Genomic DNA, 24,573 nt, shown 5'->3' on the forward strand with positions numbered 1-24,573 from the left:
TTAATAAAACAATCTTTTGTTCTGAATTTGTAATCATTTCCTTATCTTGTCATAAGCCACATCCATCTTAAGTTTCCTGAAGATTGCTTGTTTCCTTCTGGGTTCATGTATTTTTTTTGTGAGAGTGTATTTCAACTTCTGAACACAGTTCAGTTTGTGCGACTCAATCACGCCCCATGATTCTGATTTTGAGCTGAAAATTTAAGTTTATGTTCAAGCATTAGAAAAAACCAGAGATTCAAAAATGGCGGTAAAAAATAGTTGTTCGTTACTCCAAAGTCTAAAGCGCCCTCTATTGGCATTTTTAAAACTACATCTTCAAAATTTATTTTCAAGAAAACACTGATGAAATGAATAATTTTAGCAAAAACCGCAAATGAATCGACCAATTTTTCTGTTTCTCATTTGAAATTTTGGTCTCTAAACTTTAAAAGCGCCTATCTCCTTCGGATGACGCTTGGCACCCTTATTTTTCCCATTATATTTTTTGCCCTGACATGTACTATCACCCCTTAAAGATTTGCCCAAGAGTTCAGAAACACCCTTTATTTTGTATTTAACTCCTTCAGCAAGCACCGGAAACATACAAAATATCATACTAGTGTTAGTTCTTACATATAAGATAATTCAGTGGTCATCGTATATAGGGTATATGTATTGTGAGGAAAAAAATATTATTGACACAGTACTTAATTTAAATAGCTAAAAAATATAGAAATATTTTATTTAAAAATCCCAGAAAAATAACTATTTAAACATAGAAATTTTTGCTGTAAGAACAGGGCCGGATTTAAGGGAGGGCAGACGGGGCTACTGCCCTGGGACCTCCACAACAATGGGGCCCCCACAATAAAATTTTTACAAAATATCCTAACTTTCACGGGTCGAAAATATCGGATATATACATACATATCAAAATATTCGGATATATATCAAAGTATCGGATATTTTCGAAAATATGATGATTTTTTGAACCCTGATTAGGGGGCCTACGGCGCCTTCGTTGCCCCGCTTCCAAATCCGGCCCTATGTAAGAAATTGTTATTTATTTTTTTTCAAAAATAAAGAAAAAAAAAAGTTTCCATATGCACCCCTGTCTCCAACATGAACATCTAATGTATTGTTTCAACAATATGAATCTTGTTGTCTGACCACTCGTAAAAGATAAAGAGTTATACTGTGCAATCTAATAGATAATTGTCTCAATACTGTAATAAATATGATCAACATTTTCTTTAATTTTAGAGTAAAAACAATATTGCAAGAGTCTCAAAAATCTGTTACACACACAGAAAGAGGGATCTATGTAGTTTTGCCAGCTGAAGTTAAGATTGTATAATGCAGTATAGTTAAATTTAAAGCAACACATTCTAAAAATGCAAAATTAATTTAAAATGTAAAATCAATTGACTTTAAATCAATGTTTTAGTTTTTTAAAACGCACTTGATTTAAATCAAAGAACCCTGCTCATTATTATGCACAATATACTGACTTTCAAAAATTGAGGACGGAAAGAAAATGTTAATTTCTGGAAGGTCAAGCGAAATTGGCAACATAGGGGCCTCGCATTTCTTACAGGTCATATTTTTGCAAGATCATAATGCTGTGGGCCCCCATAAAGTTTTGTGAATTTTACATTCACAATTACTGATACTTCTTCGCCTGGCCCGTTTTGCTGTTGTATCCTGTAGACTCACCCGGGCCCCCCTAAAATTATTATGATGAGCCCTAAACCTTTTAATTCTCAACTGATGGAGAATCTGCAATTTGCTGCACTGGTAGAGTGTTTGAGTATCGTATTTAAGGATCAGCGCTTAACTTTTGGTACTAGTCTATGTGCATAAATGGCAAAATATAGCAATTTGATTAGAATGTTACACATAGAATAAAAACAGAAACATAAGATGATCAATATCATGGGACATTTCAGATTACAGCTGCCAAAAAACTGCAAAAAAAAAAAGAGAGAGAGAGAAATAAAGGGAAAATCAAATGGCAGCATAACAGAAAAATTTAAGCAAATTTAAATATTCAAATTTGATTTGTCATTCCAAAAGTTTTGAGTGCTTTTAGCTTTTAATTCGGGGCCACATATAGGAGACTTCTTTTTTCTTTCAACATAGTATTAAGAAGAAAATCAAATACAAGTTGTTGAACTTCAAAGTAAAAAGAAATAAAGATCATCATATTTGTGCTTATAAACAAAATCAACATTACGAATGCACAAAATTTTTGCTTACACTTGTGTGGAGGTGGGGGAGATGCTAAGAAAAGGTTTTGGATTATGTTGCTAAGCAGTAGTCAGAAAAGAAATCATTCAGTCTTCTCCAGTTCTTATCAAAGTAATTTTGTGCTTTAAGAGTGTTGATTTTATCATTTGTCTGTTATGTAGCTGAATAATTGCAGCAAGGAGATTATGACTTACGACATACAAATCAACATATGTAGATTTGCTCTTTAACAATTCAGCATGCTTGCACAATTTGCGGCACTATGCAAACTGCCATTTTATAATACAGTAGGCCCTTGTTTAATGCAAGGGTTACGTTCCACGGAAATGCCGCATAAAAAATAACCGCCTAAATTGAGACCTAATATTAGTAAAAAGCTAGACGATTGGAAAAATGAATAAATGGCATAGTTGATATCATAAAGTGTGCAAAATTTAAAGGGGAACGCAGGGAAAACGTGCAATGCACAAGAAAATAAAAAAAAAAAAACAACGAAATGGGGAAAAACGATTAAAATGACAGAAAAATGGGAAAAAAATAAATGGGTAAAAAAATGTGATATGCATTATCACACTAATATTAGTGTTAAAATAGAGGTTAGGTTCCTTTGATTTAAAAAAAAAACTTCATTCTAGTGATGACTAATTGTATAATAAGTTTAATATGTACTTATGTCAACTTTTATGTACAACATGCATAAAGAAAACAAACTAATTTCGTGTTCTGTTTATAAGGAAGAGCTGGCTATGATAGCCTATTGGCAGTCATTAAGAATTTTTCTCCGTAATTCTTTGCAGAGTATTGACACATCCATGATCACTTGCGTCATTTCCATGATAGAGTCTTCCTTCCCTAACAAATCAGAAAGATCATTTCTATTGTCTAGGAATGGCTCAAAATTTTCAATGTGAACGTTTTTGTTTGTGTGTCACCCACGTCAGTATCCTCATTGGTTTTGGCCTCCTTTGTCACTCCTAAAAGCTCTTCTTCCAGTGAGTTCTAAATTGTGTGGGTACTTCTGGAAAGAGCTCTGCAAGAAGAGAACCAATCGCATAAAATGTCTCCAGGGGCTCAAACTCGATTATTAGCTCGCCAAAATCCAGTTTATTACATATATTCTGCAATCTTTAGGAGTTTAGATTTTGAAAGAGGGGAAAATTTTATCTGTTTGCATTACCGCATTCGCGTAAAACCGAAACTCATCCACGTAAAATAAAATAAAAGTGTCAAATCTTAAACCACGTAAAACAAGGGTCTATTTTTAAATTCTTCTGCAATGATACAACGTTCATTTTGTTAATAATTGCTAATTGTAATGTGAAAAGAGTTACTTAACATAAATATTCAATGCCATTGATTTTCACACAACATTTTTTAGCTGTTAGCACATGCATTTCAAAAAAACAAAATGTTGTTTACACTGGGAGTGGCCAAAAGGTGGACTACAGCACAATTTCTACTCAATCTGCATAAATTAGTGCACCACTTTCCTATCTCTAATCTATGCCAATACGATTTTTTTAGCTAAAAAAAGTAAATTGTAAATTTTGTTCCCGGTAGACAGATTTGAACACTGAAGATTCCTTATGATTATGTTTGTCGACATTTCTGAGTTAATTTTTACTCGTGTTATTTGTAAACACACTGAAAAATCAATATTTAAAAAACATTTTATTTTTACCTCTCCTCACAACAACAAATTCAAAATTTTGAAGGTAGATCACGGCACCTTGTTAACACATTAACTTAATCTTAATGGTAGACAAGTTGGTCACCCCAGATTTATGCCATCACGCACCAAAAAAATATGAAACCAATAAATACTATAATGACTATGTATAAAATAAAGCTCATTAAGCACATTTCACCATTAAATAATAAAATACTAAAGAATATAGAAATACTTCATTAACATCCTTTCTTTTGTACTTTCTTGGAATATTCTTATAAAACAATTGGCACTAATTAAACATATACTGGGTGATTCAAATAGATGAGAAAATTTTTGACAGGATAGAACTTTTCAAAAGAAAAAGATTTAATCCTACAATTTGGAATGGAAACAAAGTTTAAAATTAGGATATAAAAGTTAAGCATCATTGGCACCTAAGTTTTTTGTTTTAGGTGGCAAAATCATCAAATTGCTCAAGCAGATAAACTGCTAAATGTTTCAATAGTTTTGCATTTCTTCCAAATGGAGCTCAGATTATAAGCATAATAAGATCATCCAAATATGCACAAAATTTTTTTATTCACGCAAATAAACGCTTTCACATCTGAATAAAAACATGAATGGCCTTTCAATTGCATTTTTTGGCGATAATATGCACGAAAAATAGTATGAGTATTAAAAGTATGCCAGGTGTCCATTCAGATCCAATTTGGATCAGTTTTGCGGCACCTTCATGAATTTAAGCAGCCACTTCACAAAATTTCACATCTTAAAAATAAGACCTACTATAAAATTTAATTTGTAAAAACAGTTCTTTCATCATTGTTAAGCTCAATAAAATTGTCTGAAAGAAAAACATAAGTAAAAAAACTTCCATCTTCCAAATCATTCCCAGTGAAGTTCTTTCGACCAAAGAGTCTTTAGTTCATCACTCCTCTCATTTTTTTCATTTCCTCCATTTTCACCTTGTGATGCAATGTTTTCTTACCAACGCACATTGCAAAAGTTTTTTTTTTTTTTTTTTTTTTAAGTTCCATCATCTGTTAAATGGTTTCCGTATCTTTGTTGAATCACACTGTACAACATTAACTACACATTCAAGTACTTAAAATACAATTTCATTTCAGTTGATGAGTAATTCAAAGCTCCAGAAAACTTACACAAGTTTATACTATGCTTTCATTGAATAAAAATAAGTTTACTAATGCATAAGTAGTATTTGAATATAACTGATTTAACTACGTAATTCATTAAGAGGCAAAGACACATACAAAATCTGATCCACAATTTTGTTTCCTGGTGACAATTTTAAGTATATTGACGCATACATACATTCATACATGAGGAGAGTGCACTGGTATCAGAACCATCCAGTGTTCATTTTCCTTTCAAATAAAATACTTTACTTCTATTTTTGCACTAATTTTCATTTTTATACTACGCATATTTATCCTGTACTCATTTATATATCACTCATCCAATAATTTTTTAGAATTCTCTTAGAAAAACTGAAGAGTAAAATCATTCATCTACGAAAGAAATAATCAGTTTTCAAACAACTGACCTTCAATATACATAGTTTAAGTTCAGGACATCGTCTTTGTAGCTTACAGCTGAAGTAATAATTGTTTATCAGGAATCTAAAACAAATTTGTCATTATTGTCAACTCCATAACGTAACCAAAAACTCTCTTCTGCAAGAGGGGGGAGGGGGAGGGGTATCATAACATTCCTTACATTAAAATATTAGGAATGCTGATATAGCTTAAAACCCCTGCCAAGATGACTAATAGATGACTAATTCATATTGGTGTTCAGATACTGGAAATTTTACGAATGCACCCCTCACACACACATACGTTCCTTTAATCCCATTCAAACCTATCACTGTAAATAATGTTAATTTTAAATGTACAACTGCAGTTAAAATTATCTTTGCGGTCACAATATGAGATTACTTAGATAAATTCATATTCAAATGTACTTTTCAGTGTACATTGACTTTGTTCGCATAAAAGTTAAGCAATAAAGCTTACATTACACATTTTTACATGCAACCTTATTGCAACATTTTGACAAATAAGTTTGGGTATGTAAAAATGATAATAAAAATGAGATGTTGCAAAGTGTAAATTCATCATACAAACATTTAAACTGCATGAACAAAAAATTGAGAAATGAAATTGCAGATTCCTAGAATTATAATACAGATATGTAAAAATAAAACTGTCATAGTAAGCTGTCCTTTTTCTTTTAGAGCTTTCATATATGTTACACACGGTAATGTAAAAATATATGCTAATCCAGAAATAGCTCCACAATACCTGTAATAAAAACAAAAATAATTATTATTACATTTGTTGACACAAATGCAAGTTATTCAATAAAAATAGTACTCTACAAGCATTTTTTTTTTTTCAACATCTAAACGGGTGTGAAATGAAAACTACAGAGAAAATGAAAACTATAGTATTTGGAACACTTAGATACATCATCCAGCCACTTACATCTAGCGTATTACATCCAATTCTCTGTACTGGTTGGCAGTCAGCTAAATTTTTTAGCACTTGAAATAATTTTTTACAAAAAAAAAAAAAAAAACTTATGATAAGATTGCTAATTTTTATTTTCCAGCCAAAAAACGTATTTGTCCGGGGGGGGGGGGGGGGGGGGTAGACCCAAAATTAAGAATTTCATGCATAAGAATTTTTATTTTTGATTTGCATTTTTATTGTTTATCTCTTTTTTTAAAGCAAATAACGATCATCAACAGGGCTGACAAAAGGCCTTGTCAGCCTAGTTGGAAGCTAGGCGCTTGGCCCTTGAGAAGGTCCGGCTTGGAATTGGAGTAGTACAAGTTTTATGGGGAGAGGCAACCAAACTGACAAAGAGCTCTCCTTGGTTCTTGGCAGCCCTGATCACCAATGATTCATATAATGGCTTTAAATGGACTTATTTGAGCCAAATTTTACTGTATTGCAGGATTTTTAACCTTTGAGTTTATTATTTTGTCCAGATTTCACGTATTGATAAAATATTCAAGAAATAGAATTTTTTAATTATTCATTTTTATTTTTACACAGTAAAACTAAATTGAGTTTTGAGACAAAAACAATTTGAGTCAAACTTTGTCCCCCAGTATATTATATTTTGGTGGTCTCAGTAGTTGAATAAAAACTCAAGGACTTTTATCTAGTTTTCAAATGGACAAAAAAAAAAAAAAAAAAAACTAATTTTAAAAAACATAAATAATATATTGAAAAAATTGATAAGTAATTCATGATTCAGGTCTAAGATTTATTTAATAGTTTTTCTCATTTCTCCAAAGATTTTAAAGAAAAATATCTGGAACACTAAACCAATTTTTATTGCATTATGCAATAAAATTATCCTACTGTAAAAAAAACTTTGAAATCGTGGCAATGCTGAAAGTTTCCCAGTTCACTTGATTCTACTTTTAAAGCAAAGATAAACGGCATTAAAATGAAAATTTTTGTATAAAAATTTTAAATCACTTAGTCATCAGTTATGCAAGTTTTTTATTTTATTTTTATTTATTTATTTATTTTTGCTTTTGTTTTGTAGAAAGTAATATGTAAAAAAACGTAATATATTTGAAATAAAAACATGTGCGGTTATTATAGTTACCTGATGATAGTTCCAACTCTTGGTAAATACACATTGAAAAGAATGCATATTGTTAGCACTACCATATTCAAGGCAAACACGTGTTTCCAGCTAAAATGAGAATAAATTCATTATGCTTTGAATTTTTAAGTTTAATTGGTTCGAATTAGCTATTTAAAAAAAATAGTATTAAGTTAGGATTTTAGGAATGTCAAATAGGTTTCAGAAACATTGAGGAGAGAATAAATTTCAACATTTAAATTTGAGTTATTGTATGCAAAAACTACCATTAGAAAGAGTTGTTGCTCCATAGTAAAAAAAAAAACACTACTAAGACTTATGATAGTAAAATTCTCAATGTAAAAAAAATAACAAATTTGGTGCCAATTTCAAGTTATTTATCCTAGGAAAATAAATCTAGTGTTTCAATAAAGTTAAAGATATGTTTTATATTTTTGTTAGGAAAATGAAAAGAAAAAAAAAAGTCTTCAAAATTTAGCCACACTTAATAAGTTGTAAACAAATGTATCATTTTTTTTTCTGAAACTTGGTAGAAACACTAATACATATGTGTTCTTAAAGTGTAAAAGCTATTTTGAAGGTAATATTTCTTAGTTAATCATTGAATCACATTAAAATTGCAATAATGGGGAAATAACACCAAAGTGGTGTAAAAGGAAGTCATGTGGTGCACACATCAGCTCGTTAAGAAATAATATTGCAGACAACACTAACATTATATCATTGAAAAAAAAAATAATAATGAAAATCCTGGCATTGTAATGCAATTTATTAAACACGTTATGATTATTATGACAACAATAAACTAGGTGAAAGGAAATATTAAAATGTTAAATTGCACTAATTTGCAGAGAACTGCATACATGTGTTTCGGCGTTACAAGGTTTTCCATGTTTTTGTCGGGCATCTTTTCATCCATAAGCTCACACTTTTTGCATTGAAAAAGGAGTTCCTTGCAACTCTAAAACACATGTATGCAGTTCTATGCAATTTTACGTTGTAATATTTCTTTTCAGTTTTCTGCACAAAATAATTTCTGTACTTCCTAATAAACTACTTTTTTAATGATTAATACATACTGGTTATTATGATTAACTGTTTTATTATGATTAATACATATTTATTTCATTCAATTATAAAACAAAGGGTGATAATTACCTTGGATAAATGGATCCAAAAGCAAAATGCATGATTTGTACTCTTAAAATGTAGACTATCAAAGGATACAAAGTTAAAATTTGAAAGAGTAAGAATACTCTTGTTATCACAGCTAGCAGATCATTACTACGAAAATTGTTCAACAAGTTCTGCAATGAAAACATAAATACAATTAATTCCTCATTAAAAATAAAGAGGCAAAATTTTTTTCAACAAAGTGTTTTTTTTTTCTTTTTTGAAATCATTAGCACCTTTTCAAATTATGTAGTTGAATAAAAATTGCACAGCAGGAATACACAATAGGCTTTTAACAAAGGAATATTTCAAATTTGTGGCTTTTCCTCTTTTTACACACAATGAGCCCTCATTTATCAATGGGAAAGCGAAGAAACTTTTCGGGCCACTTAAAAATTTGTGGCTATTAATCACTAGAATCAAAATTATTCTTAAGAGTGACACTTTTATAAATACTTCAAGTATAATGGGGCAGCTCAGGAAAATTGCCATAAATAGGTGGCATAAATAAAACTAACAAAGCAGCCCAAAAATTTAAATTAAAAAAAAGCGAAAATGAGATTTGCTTGTAGTGGCCTCGGATAATCAATTAGTTATACATTTTAACACAATTCATACTCTTCCATTCGACTGAGCTCCTGTCAAGAACTTAATAACAGCTAGGAATACTTAAACTAATGAACATTTTTGCTTTTTAAAAACTACGCAACACACATTTCAATAATATTTGTCCTGCTAAATACATTTATACTCACTCGTACTAATAAACTTTAAATGACTTAAGTTTTTGATCTAGCACTTTTAGACACATAGGACATAATTTTAGACAGTCATCCAAAAAGGCCTTGGCACAGCTATAAAGGGCACTTAAGGGCATACCAGGGGTGTTTGTAATCCAAAATTTCCAAAAATTTTGTGCTGATAACACATTCTAAAAATACAAATTATTTAAAAAAAAAACTTTTTGAAATGGCTTTTGTCAATGATTTCAATGATTTTTGTATGCATATTTAAAAAGTTTCTACCGGGATGGGAAGCGTCAAGCTTCTTCACAGTTTCCAAAAATATTACACTGTCTTCAGAAAATGTTACTTAAGTCCACTATCAACCCTGGGGCATACACATACAAAGGAGAAAAAAAAAAGCAAATTTTCCATCCAACACTCTATAACCTAACACTAACATTTTAAAAGAGGGATGAGCTTTTGCTAGGTAATGTGCTGGTGGGGATTAGAAACAGTTTTGCATTATGTGCATATTCAAATCTTTATACTTACATCTTCAATACAACTTTTTTCAAAAGGGAATGTAATGAAAAATATAACACCAATAACTAAGTATGTAGCACCAACAAGAACATAAGCAATGGCTAAATCTCGAGCCTAAAATAAATAAAAAAAGAAAGATACCACATGAAATCAAGTACATTAGTAACACAAAAATTTAATTTATTTAGCATCCTCATACATACATAAGCCAATGATTGAGTAACACTCCTGACATCATCAACAATGAAACTCGTGCCACGGCATGATAATATGTTTTGGTGATGTTTAAAATGCAGGGAAAGGCTTTATTGTGACAAGGCTGAACTTGGTCTGGTAACTTAACTGTTTTACTGGTAAGACTGTTATTTTAGGGGAATGAAGAAATGAAAAAGTGTTCAACAATGAACGCTATCTACTGGAGTTTAGAGTTAATCCACTGGAGTTAGGGTCAAAATTTCAACTATCAAAGTATCACTTCACAGGCTATTGCTTAGTTCAAATGTAGAAGCAATTTTCACCTGTCATATCTTGACGGGCGATTTTCTAGTAGATACTATTTATCATCTTAACACATATCTAAAATATCTGTTATAATTATATATATTCATTAAAGTATCCCAAAATATAATAGCGAAAAAAAAATTGAAATCGAATACACATACCCTCCATATTTTTTCCATTTCATCTCAGAAACATGAGAAATTTTTTTTATTGCAATAAAATAATGGGAACCGCGCTGACTTGAGGTCAAAGTTGGACCATCAAAATTTCTTACTACATACAACATCAATTTATTTAAAGCAGATATTTACAACAATATTGCAATATAGGAAACATTACTGCACATATTTTTGTTTCAATGTTTGCCTTTTTGCATTTAGGATAGATCTTTGGGTGCTCTTGAATGCAATGTAACACAAATTATTTTTGTTCCTTGTCACCTTTCTTCTTTCTTCGATGGAATGTATCTTTTCTCATGGGTCGAGAAGTCTTCCTTACATAAATTTGTGTCCATTTTTTATTTTTTTCCTTCTTCTAGCTCATCTCTTTTTCTCTTCTACCTCTACGTAAATTTGTCCCCATTTTTGATTGTTTTTTCTTTTTCTACCTCATTATCAAAAAGATGACTGCTTTTTTGGCAGACAAACATCATAAATGCTGGATGAATTTTTGTAGAGCAACTTTTGAAATAATTGGGTTTACATTTTCTTGTTTTTTAAAATTATATAAGGTTCATTCAAATGAAACCAGGTCAGTGCGTCTAACTTGACATTAGATGTTAGAAGATGCCACGATATTGCATGTACGGAGAAACCATATATTGGTAGAGAGACTGACTCATGCTCAACGTTTCATGTTGAAGTGACAGTGTGGTTTTATGCCGAAGAGAAGGTGGTCACACAAGTCATCGTCCACTACGATACAGGTCCTATTTTGACCACAAGGGGCCACTCAGGGGAAGGGGACCCACACTCTGGGCCCACTGCTTATTAAGTTCCTGAAACGGGGAACCACCATCAATGCCCAGCATTATCAAACCACTTTACAGAATCTTAGACGGGCCATTAAGTCTAAACAGCCAGGTATATTGTTTAAAGGCAAACACATTCGGCCAATGCGAAGACAAAATTGCAGTAGTTTCGGTGGGAAATGTTGGAGCTGGAACATTCACCATGCACCCTTTTACCGTGTGGACCTTTCATTGTGTGACTTTCATGTTTTTGGACCTCTAAAACAAGCTATTCGTAGATGATACACGGATTTCGCAGATTTCACAATGGACGACGAAGTGCGTGACTGGGTTCAGTCCTGGATCCGATAGCAACCAACTAGCTTCTTCAAAGATGGAATTGACTGCCTAGTGTTGCAATGGGATAAATGTGCCAACAGTTTTGGCAACTATTTTTGAGTTAATAAAATTGTAACCGTCACTTTAGGCTAGTGAACACGTCTCATTTGAATGCCTCTTATAGAAGGGGAAAAAATAAAACTGTTAAAATAATTTAAATAAAAAATTAACCTTTTTGAAGAAAATTTGGAATTTCTGAAAAGTTTAATTTTCTCAGTTTGATAAAAGACGATTCTTTAAGTTTCATGAGACTACGCAATTTTCGTAACTATACAGTACGAGAGTAAAAAATAACAATCACAATTGCATGTTCTACATGTGAAGTTTTGTTGAAGATTGTAGGAGCTAATAAAGAAAAACACTTATTAAATAAACTTACGTAGCTCAAAACTCGGGGTATAAGTAGATTATTACTGTGCTAAAATACAACACATGTACTTACATTATTCTCAGGTTTCTTTTGATTCCTCATGATAGATAAAACACAGTTGTGTATAAAGAATGATAGGGATAAAGTTCCAACAAGAACAGGAAAGGTAGTTTGGAACACTATAAACAAGACAAATAATCTTATGTACCATTAAAGATTTCAAATTTACAAAGTTATTTATCGTTTTGTCAAAAATATTCACAGTATTATAAAAATAACTTAAAAACGAGAATGTGCTGCCTGTTAAAGAAGCTTTTGAGACAGAAGAAATGTTTTCTCCAACTGTGATAGAACAGAAACAATGAAATTTAAAGACTTTTGAGATTTAATGTATTTATGAAATTAGAAATAAAAAATTTCACAACACATCTAAACACAATTTTAGAATCCGGATCATATTGTTTTCGCAGATGTAGGAAATAAAAAGCTTAAATTTAGTCTGGACAAAAAAAATATGCTATAAAACCATCATCAATACAAATAAATTTAAAATGCAGAATAACATCGATTTAATAATACCTGATTTAACAATTTTCCTCAATTTAATGATAATGTTACTGGTCCTGATTTGATTGTACTAAATGTCTATGCTTCTTGATTTAAGGATATCCTTTATTTAACGTTAACTTTTTTCAGTCCATTGACAATCGTTAAATGTATTCGTTATACTGTATATAAAATATTTGTAAACCCTACTTTGGACAAATATAGCAAGTAAAAGAGTGTCAATACTTTTATGAAACAAGAGACATTATTTTTATACAATACTAGGGGGCTCTGCCCCCTGCACGATAACACTCACCACCCCTCGAAGATTGCTTCGCAATCTTATTTGATTTGCAAAGTTTTAAATCGTCAATTAGAAAGAAACAGATTGAAAACGCATTATGAGCTCCCTTTGAATCAAAAAGCACCCCTACCGCAGGTTTCAAAATAACTTGTACCAACTTGCAGAGCCCTAAGAGGGGCTCCCTAGCATTGCATGACTGCAGTTTTGTACGTTTGAAAAGTCGCTTTCATATTCGTGGTCTCTAGTAATATATTTTGCTCTTTAACTCGGGGCTTGAATTGAGTTGAGCCTAAGATTTTACGTTAAAATCGAAACCGTTCAAGTTTGTGAAAAGAAAGAAGAAACATGCGAATCGAAAAGACATAACTATGGCAACGCCAAATAAAACATCAATAATTTTAATTGAGATGAAATTGTTCAAACTTGATTTTTAACTGCTTGTAACTTTTTTCTTTTGGAGATAGAAGCTTATTTTTTTGACCATAGGTCAAGTTAGATCTGGAGTAAAAAAAGGTGCTCTTTCCAGTGGTGTCAAAAAGAAAACTGTGGAACAATTCCTTCGCTTTTTACTGATAGATTTAATGAAGAAAGTAGTGCCTAAATTTTAGCTAAGCCTAAAGTAGTTTGAGATAAAAATGCAAATAACTCGGGCCGTATTTAAGTTAGAGCATTGAAACAAAGTGCGTAGAACGCAAAAAATTTTACCCTTTCCAACAATGTATAATATTAATATGTGCAAGTATTTTTTCACCCCTTTAATAAGCAATAATACAAAACTTACGTGAAATTTGAGCTTAAAAGTTAATTACAAAAAAAAAATTCGAATTTTCAAAAATAAAGCCCTAGGTGCACACCCACGAGGCTCAAAGTAACTTTGTACAAAATTTCAAGGCTGTAGGTGCAATGTGGTCTCTTGGACGCAGGTCCGCCACACACTTCCTTCCAGAATTTGTTTGAAACCTTACTTTTATTTACTATAAAGAGAAAAAGTTCAAAACAATTTTTAGAGAGTTGATTGCTATCTTTCTATTTTTGTAATACAGTCAAACCTTAATATCTCGAAACCCTTGATGTCTCGAGAAAAAAAATTTCCCCAGCATTTTCCATAAAAACTCCTGTGTATTTTCCATAATTATCTTGAAATTAATTCTTCCAAACCCTTGATATATTGAAATTTTTGCACATAAGTAAATTTCTAATGTAGTTTTTCTATGGCAATTGTTTGTAGTAAAACCAGTTCCAGAGAAAATTGCTTGAAGTTTTTCATCCTTTTTCTAACAACTTTTGAGAATAGGGAATTGGGGCTAGATAATAGGAGAGTGTGGGTATGAGGGGAGTTCTGTAGTTCTCTTTATCTCAGTGTTTTCCCCAGAGTTTAGAATCTTTGTGCATTTTTTTCGAACATGTTGTCCACTTTAAGGACAGGGGGTCGATTTTTTGTCAGTTTTCAAGCGAAAAAGGAAAATGTGTTCCTCATTTTCATCATTCTGATTTTTGAACTAAAATACAAAATGGCGGTCAAAAAGTTTTTTAATCTGGGGGCTACTGGTTGAAGATAAAATTAGAATTTTAAAATTTTAAGATGGAAAAACAAAGTTGAAATTGTTTTTGTTTGAAAATCTCATTCTGTCCTCTTTTGACAATTGTAAAATTTCCAATCTAGTAAAATATTGAACACTAACTTATTAATCCCAATTCAAAGTGGTCCCATAGTGCATAAAAAATGCATACAGGTTATATGGGTGTAATTGTGAGAGTTACTAGTATAATGTTTTCAAAACCTTGATAGCTCGAAAACTCGATATTTCGAATTATTTTCCCATCTTATGAGAATCGAGATATCAAGGTTGTACTGTAATTGCTTTGAAAAAAAAAAAAAAAAAAAACTTTAAATCTTATTTTTAAGTATCTTTACTTTACAATCTTTTGTAATTTTATGCATGCAAGTTTTTTTTTAAACACAAGCAAAACATTTGAAAACTATGGATGCGACATTAAGCATTACCGTCCGTATCTTCTTGTCTGTATGAACTGTCTTCATTGCAATGCAAATAAACAAAGCCTTACACACTATTTTTAATATTGTACACAGATTCGATAGAAAAGATTTGAGCTTTGACCTCTTGAACTCAAATTATGGCTGCAATAAAAGTCATTAGTTGAAACAAGAAACCAAACAAGTAGGATCTTATTGCAATTCATGTGATGGCAAAAAATATAATTTAAATTCAAGATCTCAACATTCAAACTATTTTTAAATTTTTTTAAGGAACTAAATGCAGTAGTTTTGAGTGGGAGAGCATCTGGAGTGGTCACTAAAAATATAAGGCAAGTTGGCATTAAAAAAATGGTGGTAAATTCTGTTCCATCAAATTTTGGTAAAAGAGGTAGTTGTTTAATAGAGGTGGTCAGTCCCAGAGGTTTCACTGCATTGCATAACGGGGGTGTTTAATGCATTTAAATACAAAAAATAAGATCAAAATATGTGAGTGCACATTATAGGCCAAGTTTCAAAATGACAGGTTTTAAAAGGAAGAAAAAGGTGAGGCTACAGTGAAACTTGAATTTTACTACAATAATTTATCTCAATAGTAAGTATGCAATCAAAAAAAAAAAAAAAAAAAAAAAAAAGAAAGAAAGAAAAATGATTTTCTAATAAGAAAAAAAGAAATATAGTATACAAATGAAGTTGCACATCAATAATCATATTTCATACATTAACATACTTTTATTAAAAAGATGTAACTTTTGACACATTAATAATCTAAAAGCATAACAAAGTAGTAAATATTTAATACTCACAGTGAACAAAGTCTGGCAAAGTTTTGTCTACAGTATTAAAATGAACTCCCCATTTGACACCTTTTATAACGATGAATATCATCAGATAGATCACAGATAATGTACCTGATAATTTAAATGATAACTATAGTCAGTTTTAAAGAAATAAAATATCCTTTTCATAAAAAGTTTTCTACACCAAAAAATAAACAATTTTGCATACAGTAAACTTCCAATCATCCATGAGCGTTTTCTCCCATTTTAATATATTTTAAAAACTTTCTTTCAACATAGAGAATGTAACTTGGATAAACACATTCCTTACTTTTCTGAAAATCAATTAAAAAATAAAAAAACTCATTCAATAAGAAATAAGAAAATGATTGTAAAAATAAAATTATAATAAAATCGAAATAGATCTAGTTAATTCATTTGTTATATTACTTACACTATCTGAATTTTATTAATTACCATAGTCAATTTACAGATTCATAGAAGCAATAAATTTAAATTCATGTCAGAGAATTTTACTCAAAAATAGCATTCAAAAGTGCATTATTAAAAATTAAATTCCTTAAAAAAAAATAATTATAAGATTAAGCAGGCATACTGCTGTGGGCAGGTAAATGGCAGTATCCACAGAAATGAGTTTTCGAGATACTTGAAGAAATGTGTGTTTGATTCAATACTAACAATAGGAAAATGTTAGAATTAGACTTTTTTTCAGAGGAAACTAAATAAGCAAGATTGCACAATAAAGCTAATGTACAATAGATGAGAAAAATTGAAAATAAAAAAATAAATAAATAAATAAAAAATAAAATTTAAAAAAATTGCAGTTATTGCCCTTTATCTGTCCACAGCAGTATAGTCATGGAGAAGAAAACAAAATTCTTCATTATTCAGCTATTACATGTGGCAGGAAACGATAGGTGTCATCCGACATGAATGAGTCATCTTTAAAAGGACAAATAATAATTTTGAAAAGGGATCATATACAAAGTGAAATGAATATAAATTCCGAGATTTCGAATGAAATCCTATTTCTACTTCATAAATGAGTTTCTGAAGCTAAAATCAGCTGGTTACCTGATTTCAATGCATTATGAACAAAAGATTTTAGCAAAAAATGACTCAGGGACCACTACCGCAATTAAAATGATACTTTCAAGGTCAAAGTTTAATGATCAATGCAATCAAATTTACTACATGAAAATTAATTTTCTCAAAGAAAAAACTGAAACTACTCTCCATAATGTAATAACTTTAAGTAAACACTCGACTATTTTTTTGGTTTTGTTAAAGATATTTTTTTTTACCTAATTTGGGGGGAAAAGGACATTACAGGTTGAAAACTGCAACAGTCTAGCATTTTGCTTAAAACTTAGTTGGAAGTATAATTACCACTAGGCACTAGTGCAGCCTGAATATACCTTTTGGAAAGGATTTAAGAAGTCTTTACATTTACAGTGGCTCCCAAAAGTGTTCGTACACCTTGAAATTTTGTAGTAAAACCAAAATAACGCAAAACTGAATTCGAATATGAAGTCCTTTTTTTTTTTCACACCACTCCTATGCCATTCTGAATAAAATCCAGTAGTTTTTTTCAAAATATTGCCAGATTTTATTTTTGAAATTTGTCAAAAAACGATGAGACAGAGAAAAAATATGCCACAAAAGTCATCGTACACTGAAATATTTTCGAATAAATTCATGATTAAAATTATCATATGTGGTTTTTTTTATTATTTTTGAATTGTAATGACACTGTAAAGTCATTTGCCTTTGATTTTTTGTTTATTTATTCCCTAATATTCTGCTTATTATTTTTAAATGGCAGGTAGGTGTAGAAAACAACAAACATGATTCAAAATTTGATTTTTTTTCCCTCACAGTAGCCATAAATTGGTTTGAAATGTCTCTAAATTAGTTAATTTATACCATTATATAGTGAAGTGCTCGATAAAATGCTTTAAAGACAAGAATCGGATCGAAAACAAGGTAAGAAAAGGTCAACTGGCAAAGTTAACAAAGCGTGATCGGAGGCTTAGAGTTAAAAAAATTATGAAAAATACACATTTGAGCGCTGAAAAAGTTTCTGCAGAATTGAATGAAACATTTTACGTTTAAAATTCACCTAAAATTGTTCGCCAAGTTTTATGATTAGCTGGATTAAAGGGAACCTTTTTTTTTCTTTTTCATGCGAAAAATAGTAAGCATACGCTTTTTGTCTTAAAATCAATGATAAATAAGCTCAAAACGTTTCGAACAACGTCTTACTTATAGATGAAAATATATTCAATATTTTGGGTTCAATTGTTGTAGAATTGTCAGTAGAAGAAAAAATGAGGAATTTAATCTTAAGAACTTAGCTGGATCAGTTAATCAGGACGGTGAAGGTGTTTTTGTGTGAGGGTGCATATCAGCACCAGGACTTGGATATTTGAAATTTTTGAGGAAATAATGAATCATGCTGTTCATTTAAATATTTTAAAAGACAATTTAAAACTATTAGCCCAAAATTTGGCAATCGGAAACAACTTTGTTTTTTATCAAAATAACAATAAGAAGTACACGTTTGCGTTTGGTTCCTCAAAATTTGTCCTTAAACTTAGAAATATCTCCTCAATCGCCAGATTTAAACTTAATGGAACATATTTAGAGATATCTGGTGGCTAGATTACGAAAATACACCATTGAAACGAAAAACGAACTAGAAACAGTAAGACTCGAAGTGCGGCTGAACACGTATTCAGAAATTGCATGAAAAAAGAAAAAAAAAACCAATGAAATATATTTCGACACGTTTAAAAGCTGTTGTTGATACTGCATGATATTCTACTAAATAATAATTTTGTAAAAAATTAGATTATTTACTAATTTTTTGACATTTTTTCATAGTGTACAAAGACTTTTGTGAGATAAAATTTCCGGCACTTTTTGGTTTTTGATTTTTAAAAAATTAAATTTTAATGCTTTATTAAAAATTTTCATGTAGTTTTGTCAAAAATAGATCAAAGATGTTATAATAAAATACCTATTCCGAAATATTAGTTCTAACCAATGGATAAGGGCCTATTTCATTGAAAGTCGTAGGTGTACGAACACTTTTGGGAGCCACTGTATATAAACTACTATATTAAGATTGGCAATAAGTTAAAAGCAAAGCATTTGGGGGAAGTTTCAAACTCCAAATCTGCACCACAGCCTCTACGGCCAGTGACTTCTAGTAACCTTCTCAGCATTAAATCTAAAGGGTTTTTTAGTGTTATATCTGGATATCTTGTTTAGTTTTTTTCAAAAAACAGAAGCAGATGTCCCAAGTTCCTCTGCATTAGGAATTGCTGGAAGCTAAGTTTGCTTTTTTTATAATGGCAAACATTTTATATATGATTTGAGTCTAAAGTGTTACTGTTCCTTTGAATTGCATGAATCCCATTTTCTCTTCGACCTGGACATGCTCCCTCCGCCGACCAGAAACATGTGACTTTATAGCTTTAAAGCAATAGTGCAATATTATAAGTGGTTACATTCTTTTTGTTGACCAATATTCCTCTTCTTTACACAGAAATCAACTCCCACTGTTTCAGTTTGTAAAATTATACAGACTCTCAAACAGAAGCAAAAAAAAATTTTTTTTCAGCATATCATATTATTTTTAAATGAAAAAAAAACCACCTTCAAAAAACACCAAGGAACTAAAAAACAAAAAATAACCGATTACACTTACATACTATTTCCTACCCAAAACTAGAAATGAAATTTATTTTACGATTCCAGTACAAAAATCAACTAAACTAAACACCCAGTTATAAAATAAACCGTGATTTTAAATGACTAAACAATGAATTATTTTAAATACCTAACTAATTGCATACGATCTCTTAACTTTTAATCACCTTTTGAAGTCGGGGCTTCCTATAAACTATTACCTAACGTAACTGACATCCCACCGAATCCTGAATTAAACACTAATTTAACTAAACACAATATTAGTCTTAAAAACTTAACCTACTCAGTTACGTTAGGTAGTAGTTTTTCGGAGGCCCCGACTTCAAAAGGTTATTAAAAATTAAGACATTGTATATAATTAGCTAGGTATTTAAAATAATTCATTGTATAGTAATTAAAATCAGTGTTTATTTTATAATTGGGTGTTTAGTTTAGTTAATTTTTGTACTGGAATTGTAAAATAAATTTCATTTCTAATTTTGGGTAGGAAATAGTATGCAAGTGTAATCGGTTATTTTTTTCTTTTTAGTTTGTTGGTGCTTTTTGAAGGCTTTTTTTTTTATTTAAAAGTAATTTATTTTTTTATTTTTAGTGGCGTAAATATAAAATAAGTTCGTAGAATAGAGTATGTGGTACATGACGTTGAGGCCTTTCTTACGCGAATGTCGAGTAAGAAACCGTCGAGCACATGGGTCCGAAAACAACTATGATGAGCACAATAGAAAAATAAATAGACCACAGCATCTCTGAGACTTACGATGACTGTGAAGAAAGGCTTTTTCAAATGTGCAATTACGTACAAAAAAATTTTTGTCTTCATTATTCGTTCGACTTTATCAAAGTTTGCTTTCCGAAAGCAAATGCAAGAGTTACTAAAAAACAACAGAAATTGCCTTAAGTTTGAAATTGCAAATTTTAAAATTGTAACATTATAAATTATATTTCACTACAATACGTATCACACAACCCTCTATAAAGCTATCATAGATTTAGGAAAATAGAACTTTGTGAAAGGATGAGTGTGTACGTAGGTCTCAGCATAGTCAAGACTTGAAGTAATAGTTCAATCTGATTTAGAATCCTTTAAACTTTTAACTAAACCTCACGATGAACGAGCATTAGCAGAAATGCAACAATTGATACATCTCATTTCTGATGAAAAGTATAGACTGGATTCAGTATATAGTTAGAACCATTTGAATGTTTCCGGCTTCCCAAACTGCAAATAAACTGTAAATTGCAAGTCATAAAATTGTAAATTATAAATTGTAACATTGTAAATTGTAATTTATGTTTCACAAGAATTAGTGTCATGTATCTCATGATAAAAGTTGCATGGTTCTTCAAATGCCCCTATTATAGATGAACATAAAAAATTCCATTAGAATGAATTTTGTTTGCTTTAGAGAATCCTTGACTCAAAATTTTCATTATGATTACTCTTAATAACAATCTTTCTTAGTACTTTCTTTAACTATGGGTAAAGAAAACACATACCTTTGTTTTATGGCATTTTTTTTAAACAATGGGTTTTATATTTAATTGTTCGTGGGGGAAATTACATGAAATTTATTGTTTTTTACCCATAACTTTTCTCTAAAGAACAAATAGGGTAAATCAAAGATTCGAAGCCTTAGAGTAAAGTTAGACCACCCCCTATCCACTAAAAAAGAAACAAATCATAAAAATAGGTTAATAAGTGAGACGATATACAAGTTTATAAAGTACAAATCTCTTTAAATCTGAGTATGATATTTGAAGAGTTCCTTCAATTTCATCAAACTCGAACTTGATTACCATTAGACCTCTTCCCATTTAGACTAGGGAAGTATACCGTTTCAAAAAAAAAAAAAAAAATCGGTACAGGCAGGAGCATGCACAGAAATTTTGGGGTCTCTCACAAATGACTTTTTTGGGCCCTTCTCCATATTGTTTACCCCTATAGTTCACCCCTAGTTTTAAAAATATTGGGCAGTGTCAGATTTTGGGGAGGGCAGTCGGGGCTACTGCCCTGGGGCCCTTACAACAAAGGGGCCCCCACAGTAAAATTTTTACAAAATATCCTCACTTTCACGGGTCGAAAATATCAGATATATACATATACATCAAAATATTCGGATATATATCAAAGTATCAGACATTTTCTAAAATATGATGATCTTTTTGTCCCGGGGCCTCCACACTTCCAAATCCGGCCCTCATGTTGGGTCCCCTTCATTCTCAGGCCCAGGCCAACAGGTGTTCTTTCTCATCTCCCACCCCCCCTGTGCACGTCCCCGGGTACAGGTGTCTTCGAGTATTTATAGAACATTGTACAAAGAAAAACTAATCCGACGAGTTCAGAACCTCCTCCTTTTTTTAAAGTCTGCTAATTAGTAAACTCTAATTTCAAATTAAACTGCCGGTATTGCAAAATAGTAAATCTAGAATACTGGTCAAACTTAAGAAATCAGACACCAGTTACAACATATTATTAAAGAATATAAGTTAAATCATCGGGGGAAGGGTGTTCTGTATTCAATTCCCCTTGGATTGAACTCTAAATATATTTAAAAACTTAATTATCAAAAAAAAAAAAAACATTTTAGTGAATAAATTAAGTTATTTTAGTTAAAAATATTAGTAAGGCAATTGATTCAGCTATTAAAGTAGCAAAATATATTTAATTTACTGCTTTACTACATAGTATAACATTGGTAACACCTGTAAGTAAAAATTAGCAGGCGGCAAAAATTTATCATTCATGTGCCGCCAGAATTCTCATTCAAGACGAAGGCAAAACCTTTGCTGCGAAAATACACCGGTCGCGGAAAAACCACGTGACTTGTGACATATTCCACCCGCTGAAGTAATCTGGATTATACTGGACCGTACCCACAATGTGTGAAATTCAAAATTTCTTGATTATCAAGAAACAGATTCAGACCAAATTACCATGGGACCATCTGGGAAGTATACCCTTCCAAACAAAAAAAGAATTTTTCAAATCGGGTCCAGTAGCCTTGGGATAATTCAAAAACATACATAAAAAGCTGCATGACCAAATCATAACCTCCTTTTTTGAAGTTGGTTAAAAACTACCGAATATTTGATCTAAAATTTTGGATACCCCATATAGAACCTCCTCTAGATTTTTTTTTTCATCAAAATATACATAGTATGGTTCCAGATCATATTTTTTTCTAATATTAATTTCATAATTCATAAAAAAAAAGTATTAAAAATCTTTTAAACAATATTAGATAGTTTTTTCCCAATTCAACTGTGAAGCAATGACAGAAGCAGATTAAACAAAATTAGGAATACAAAGTTAAATTATGAAGCTGACATCAAACATGTTATAAAAAAGGGGGGCTCTCCATAGAACATTTTAAAGTTGATACACATTTTAATGTAAAGGCAACCCCTCAACAACAATAAAGTAACACAAACAAAGGTTTTGTTTTTTCTCCCCATGACTTTACATGTCAAATAACACTTAAATCAATAGTAATGGTAAAAGGACTGACAGCCATACAAAGCCAGAAATAACATAAAACAATAATCACCTAATGCATTTAATTTAGTAAAAAATGTTGGTGATTTTAAACTGACTAAAGGAGCAAAACAAGCTGCAATATAGAAAGGTATGGTACTATCCATATCCCAATATTCGTAGAATATTTCATTTGTGCTGTTTCCACCATTAAGAACCAATTGCATATCAGAAGAGCCATTGATAGGAATTGAGCCCGGGCAATATACTGTAAATAAAAATAAAAATATAGTTTAAGAAACTGAATTTGAATACACCAATTGACATGATTTATAAAGACTGTACTTTTAAACATGAAAAGCATATAATGAAAAAGCACTTAGTTTCATGAGGCTTTAATTTTCACCAGTCTGTCATTATTGCGAAAATTTAAGCTTTGCAAAATATTTTTTTGCCTCAAATTATTCAAGTTTCGCACCTGTTCACAGAAAAATCGCGAAATTTTCAGCTTGCAAAACAACTGATATGTTCATTCTTGCAAAACTTAAGACCAGCGAAAATAAGTGTGTTTACAGTTATTACTGCATTACCTATTTCAAAAATACTGTCGAACCATAATTGAGTGAACTTAGGACATAAAGATCCTCCGGCAGTAGCGAAAATTTTGATTGGCCTCAACTGAAGCCCTATGATGTAATTTTGAAATACAAATATAGTTAGTTCATTAGTGGTATTATTTTTACTACTGAATTTTATTAATTACCACATTTAATTTATGGATTCATGCAAGCAATAAATTCAAAGTTATGTCCAAAAATTTATCTCAAAAGTAAAGTTTAAAAATGCATTCCTTAAAATTAAAGTCTTTTAAAAAATGATTATCAAAAGATTAAACAGGTACATATCAAAATGTGTTAATATATTTTCAAAAATTTGTAATAATCACCTAACTCTAGAGAATCTACTACGTTTTGAAAATTTCAAGCTTTTTTTAGCACACGTCCCAGCTACGTTTCATACCTAACTTTTCCTCGGGACATTTTCTGCAATGGTTACCCCCTTTTCACCAGTATTCCTTTGGTCCAAACTGCGTTCCTCACTCATTGTTTCTCTCATAATATTGGGAAGTTCACACTGACCATGGTTAAATAAGGTAAGCAAAAAAGCTTTTTCTGTAGGGAATTAAGTTCAAATTATTCTGAAATTGGAAAGCAGCAAATGTCTATTCTCAATTTTCAATTAATTTTCCCTTTCTAAATTAATTGCAGCCACTTTCTGGCAGAATTTTAATCCTAAGGCAGCTGTCAGTTTTGAGCAAAAATTTGTTACAACAAAAACTACATAAGCATGTTGTAGATTTGTTTACAATAGTTGACAGAAAAATCAATGGCATGTATATAAAATTTAAAAACTTGCAACCATAAATAATATTTCTTCCTATACTTTGGACAAATTAAAAGACAATTTCTTACATGCTTCTAGTCCAAAACTGAATTTTTTTTCAAAGGAGTATTGCTAAAGAC

General features: G+C 30.9%; 1 protein-coding gene across 1 annotated transcript in view; it reads right to left on the reverse strand.

Moving 5' to 3' along the window:
- Window positions 1-3,918: 3,918 nt before the first annotated feature.
- Window positions 3,919-24,573, reverse strand: part of LOC129226940 (sodium-coupled neutral amino acid transporter 9 homolog) — a 44,948-nt gene continuing 24,293 nt past the window's right edge. The window contains 7 exon segments of the mRNA XM_054861569.1: window positions 3,919-6,228; window positions 7,553-7,642; window positions 8,711-8,859; window positions 10,003-10,107; window positions 12,285-12,391; window positions 15,865-15,969; window positions 23,124-23,318. Coding sequence (XP_054717544.1) covers window positions 6,054-6,228; window positions 7,553-7,642; window positions 8,711-8,859; window positions 10,003-10,107; window positions 12,285-12,391; window positions 15,865-15,969; window positions 23,124-23,318 — 926 coding nt within the window. The 3' untranslated portion in view covers window positions 3,919-6,053.

This window comes from Uloborus diversus, chromosome 7 (assembly GCF_026930045.1).
Source record: "Uloborus diversus isolate 005 chromosome 7, Udiv.v.3.1, whole genome shotgun sequence".
Lineage (NCBI taxonomy): Eukaryota > Metazoa > Arthropoda > Arachnida > Araneae > Uloboridae > Uloborus > Uloborus diversus.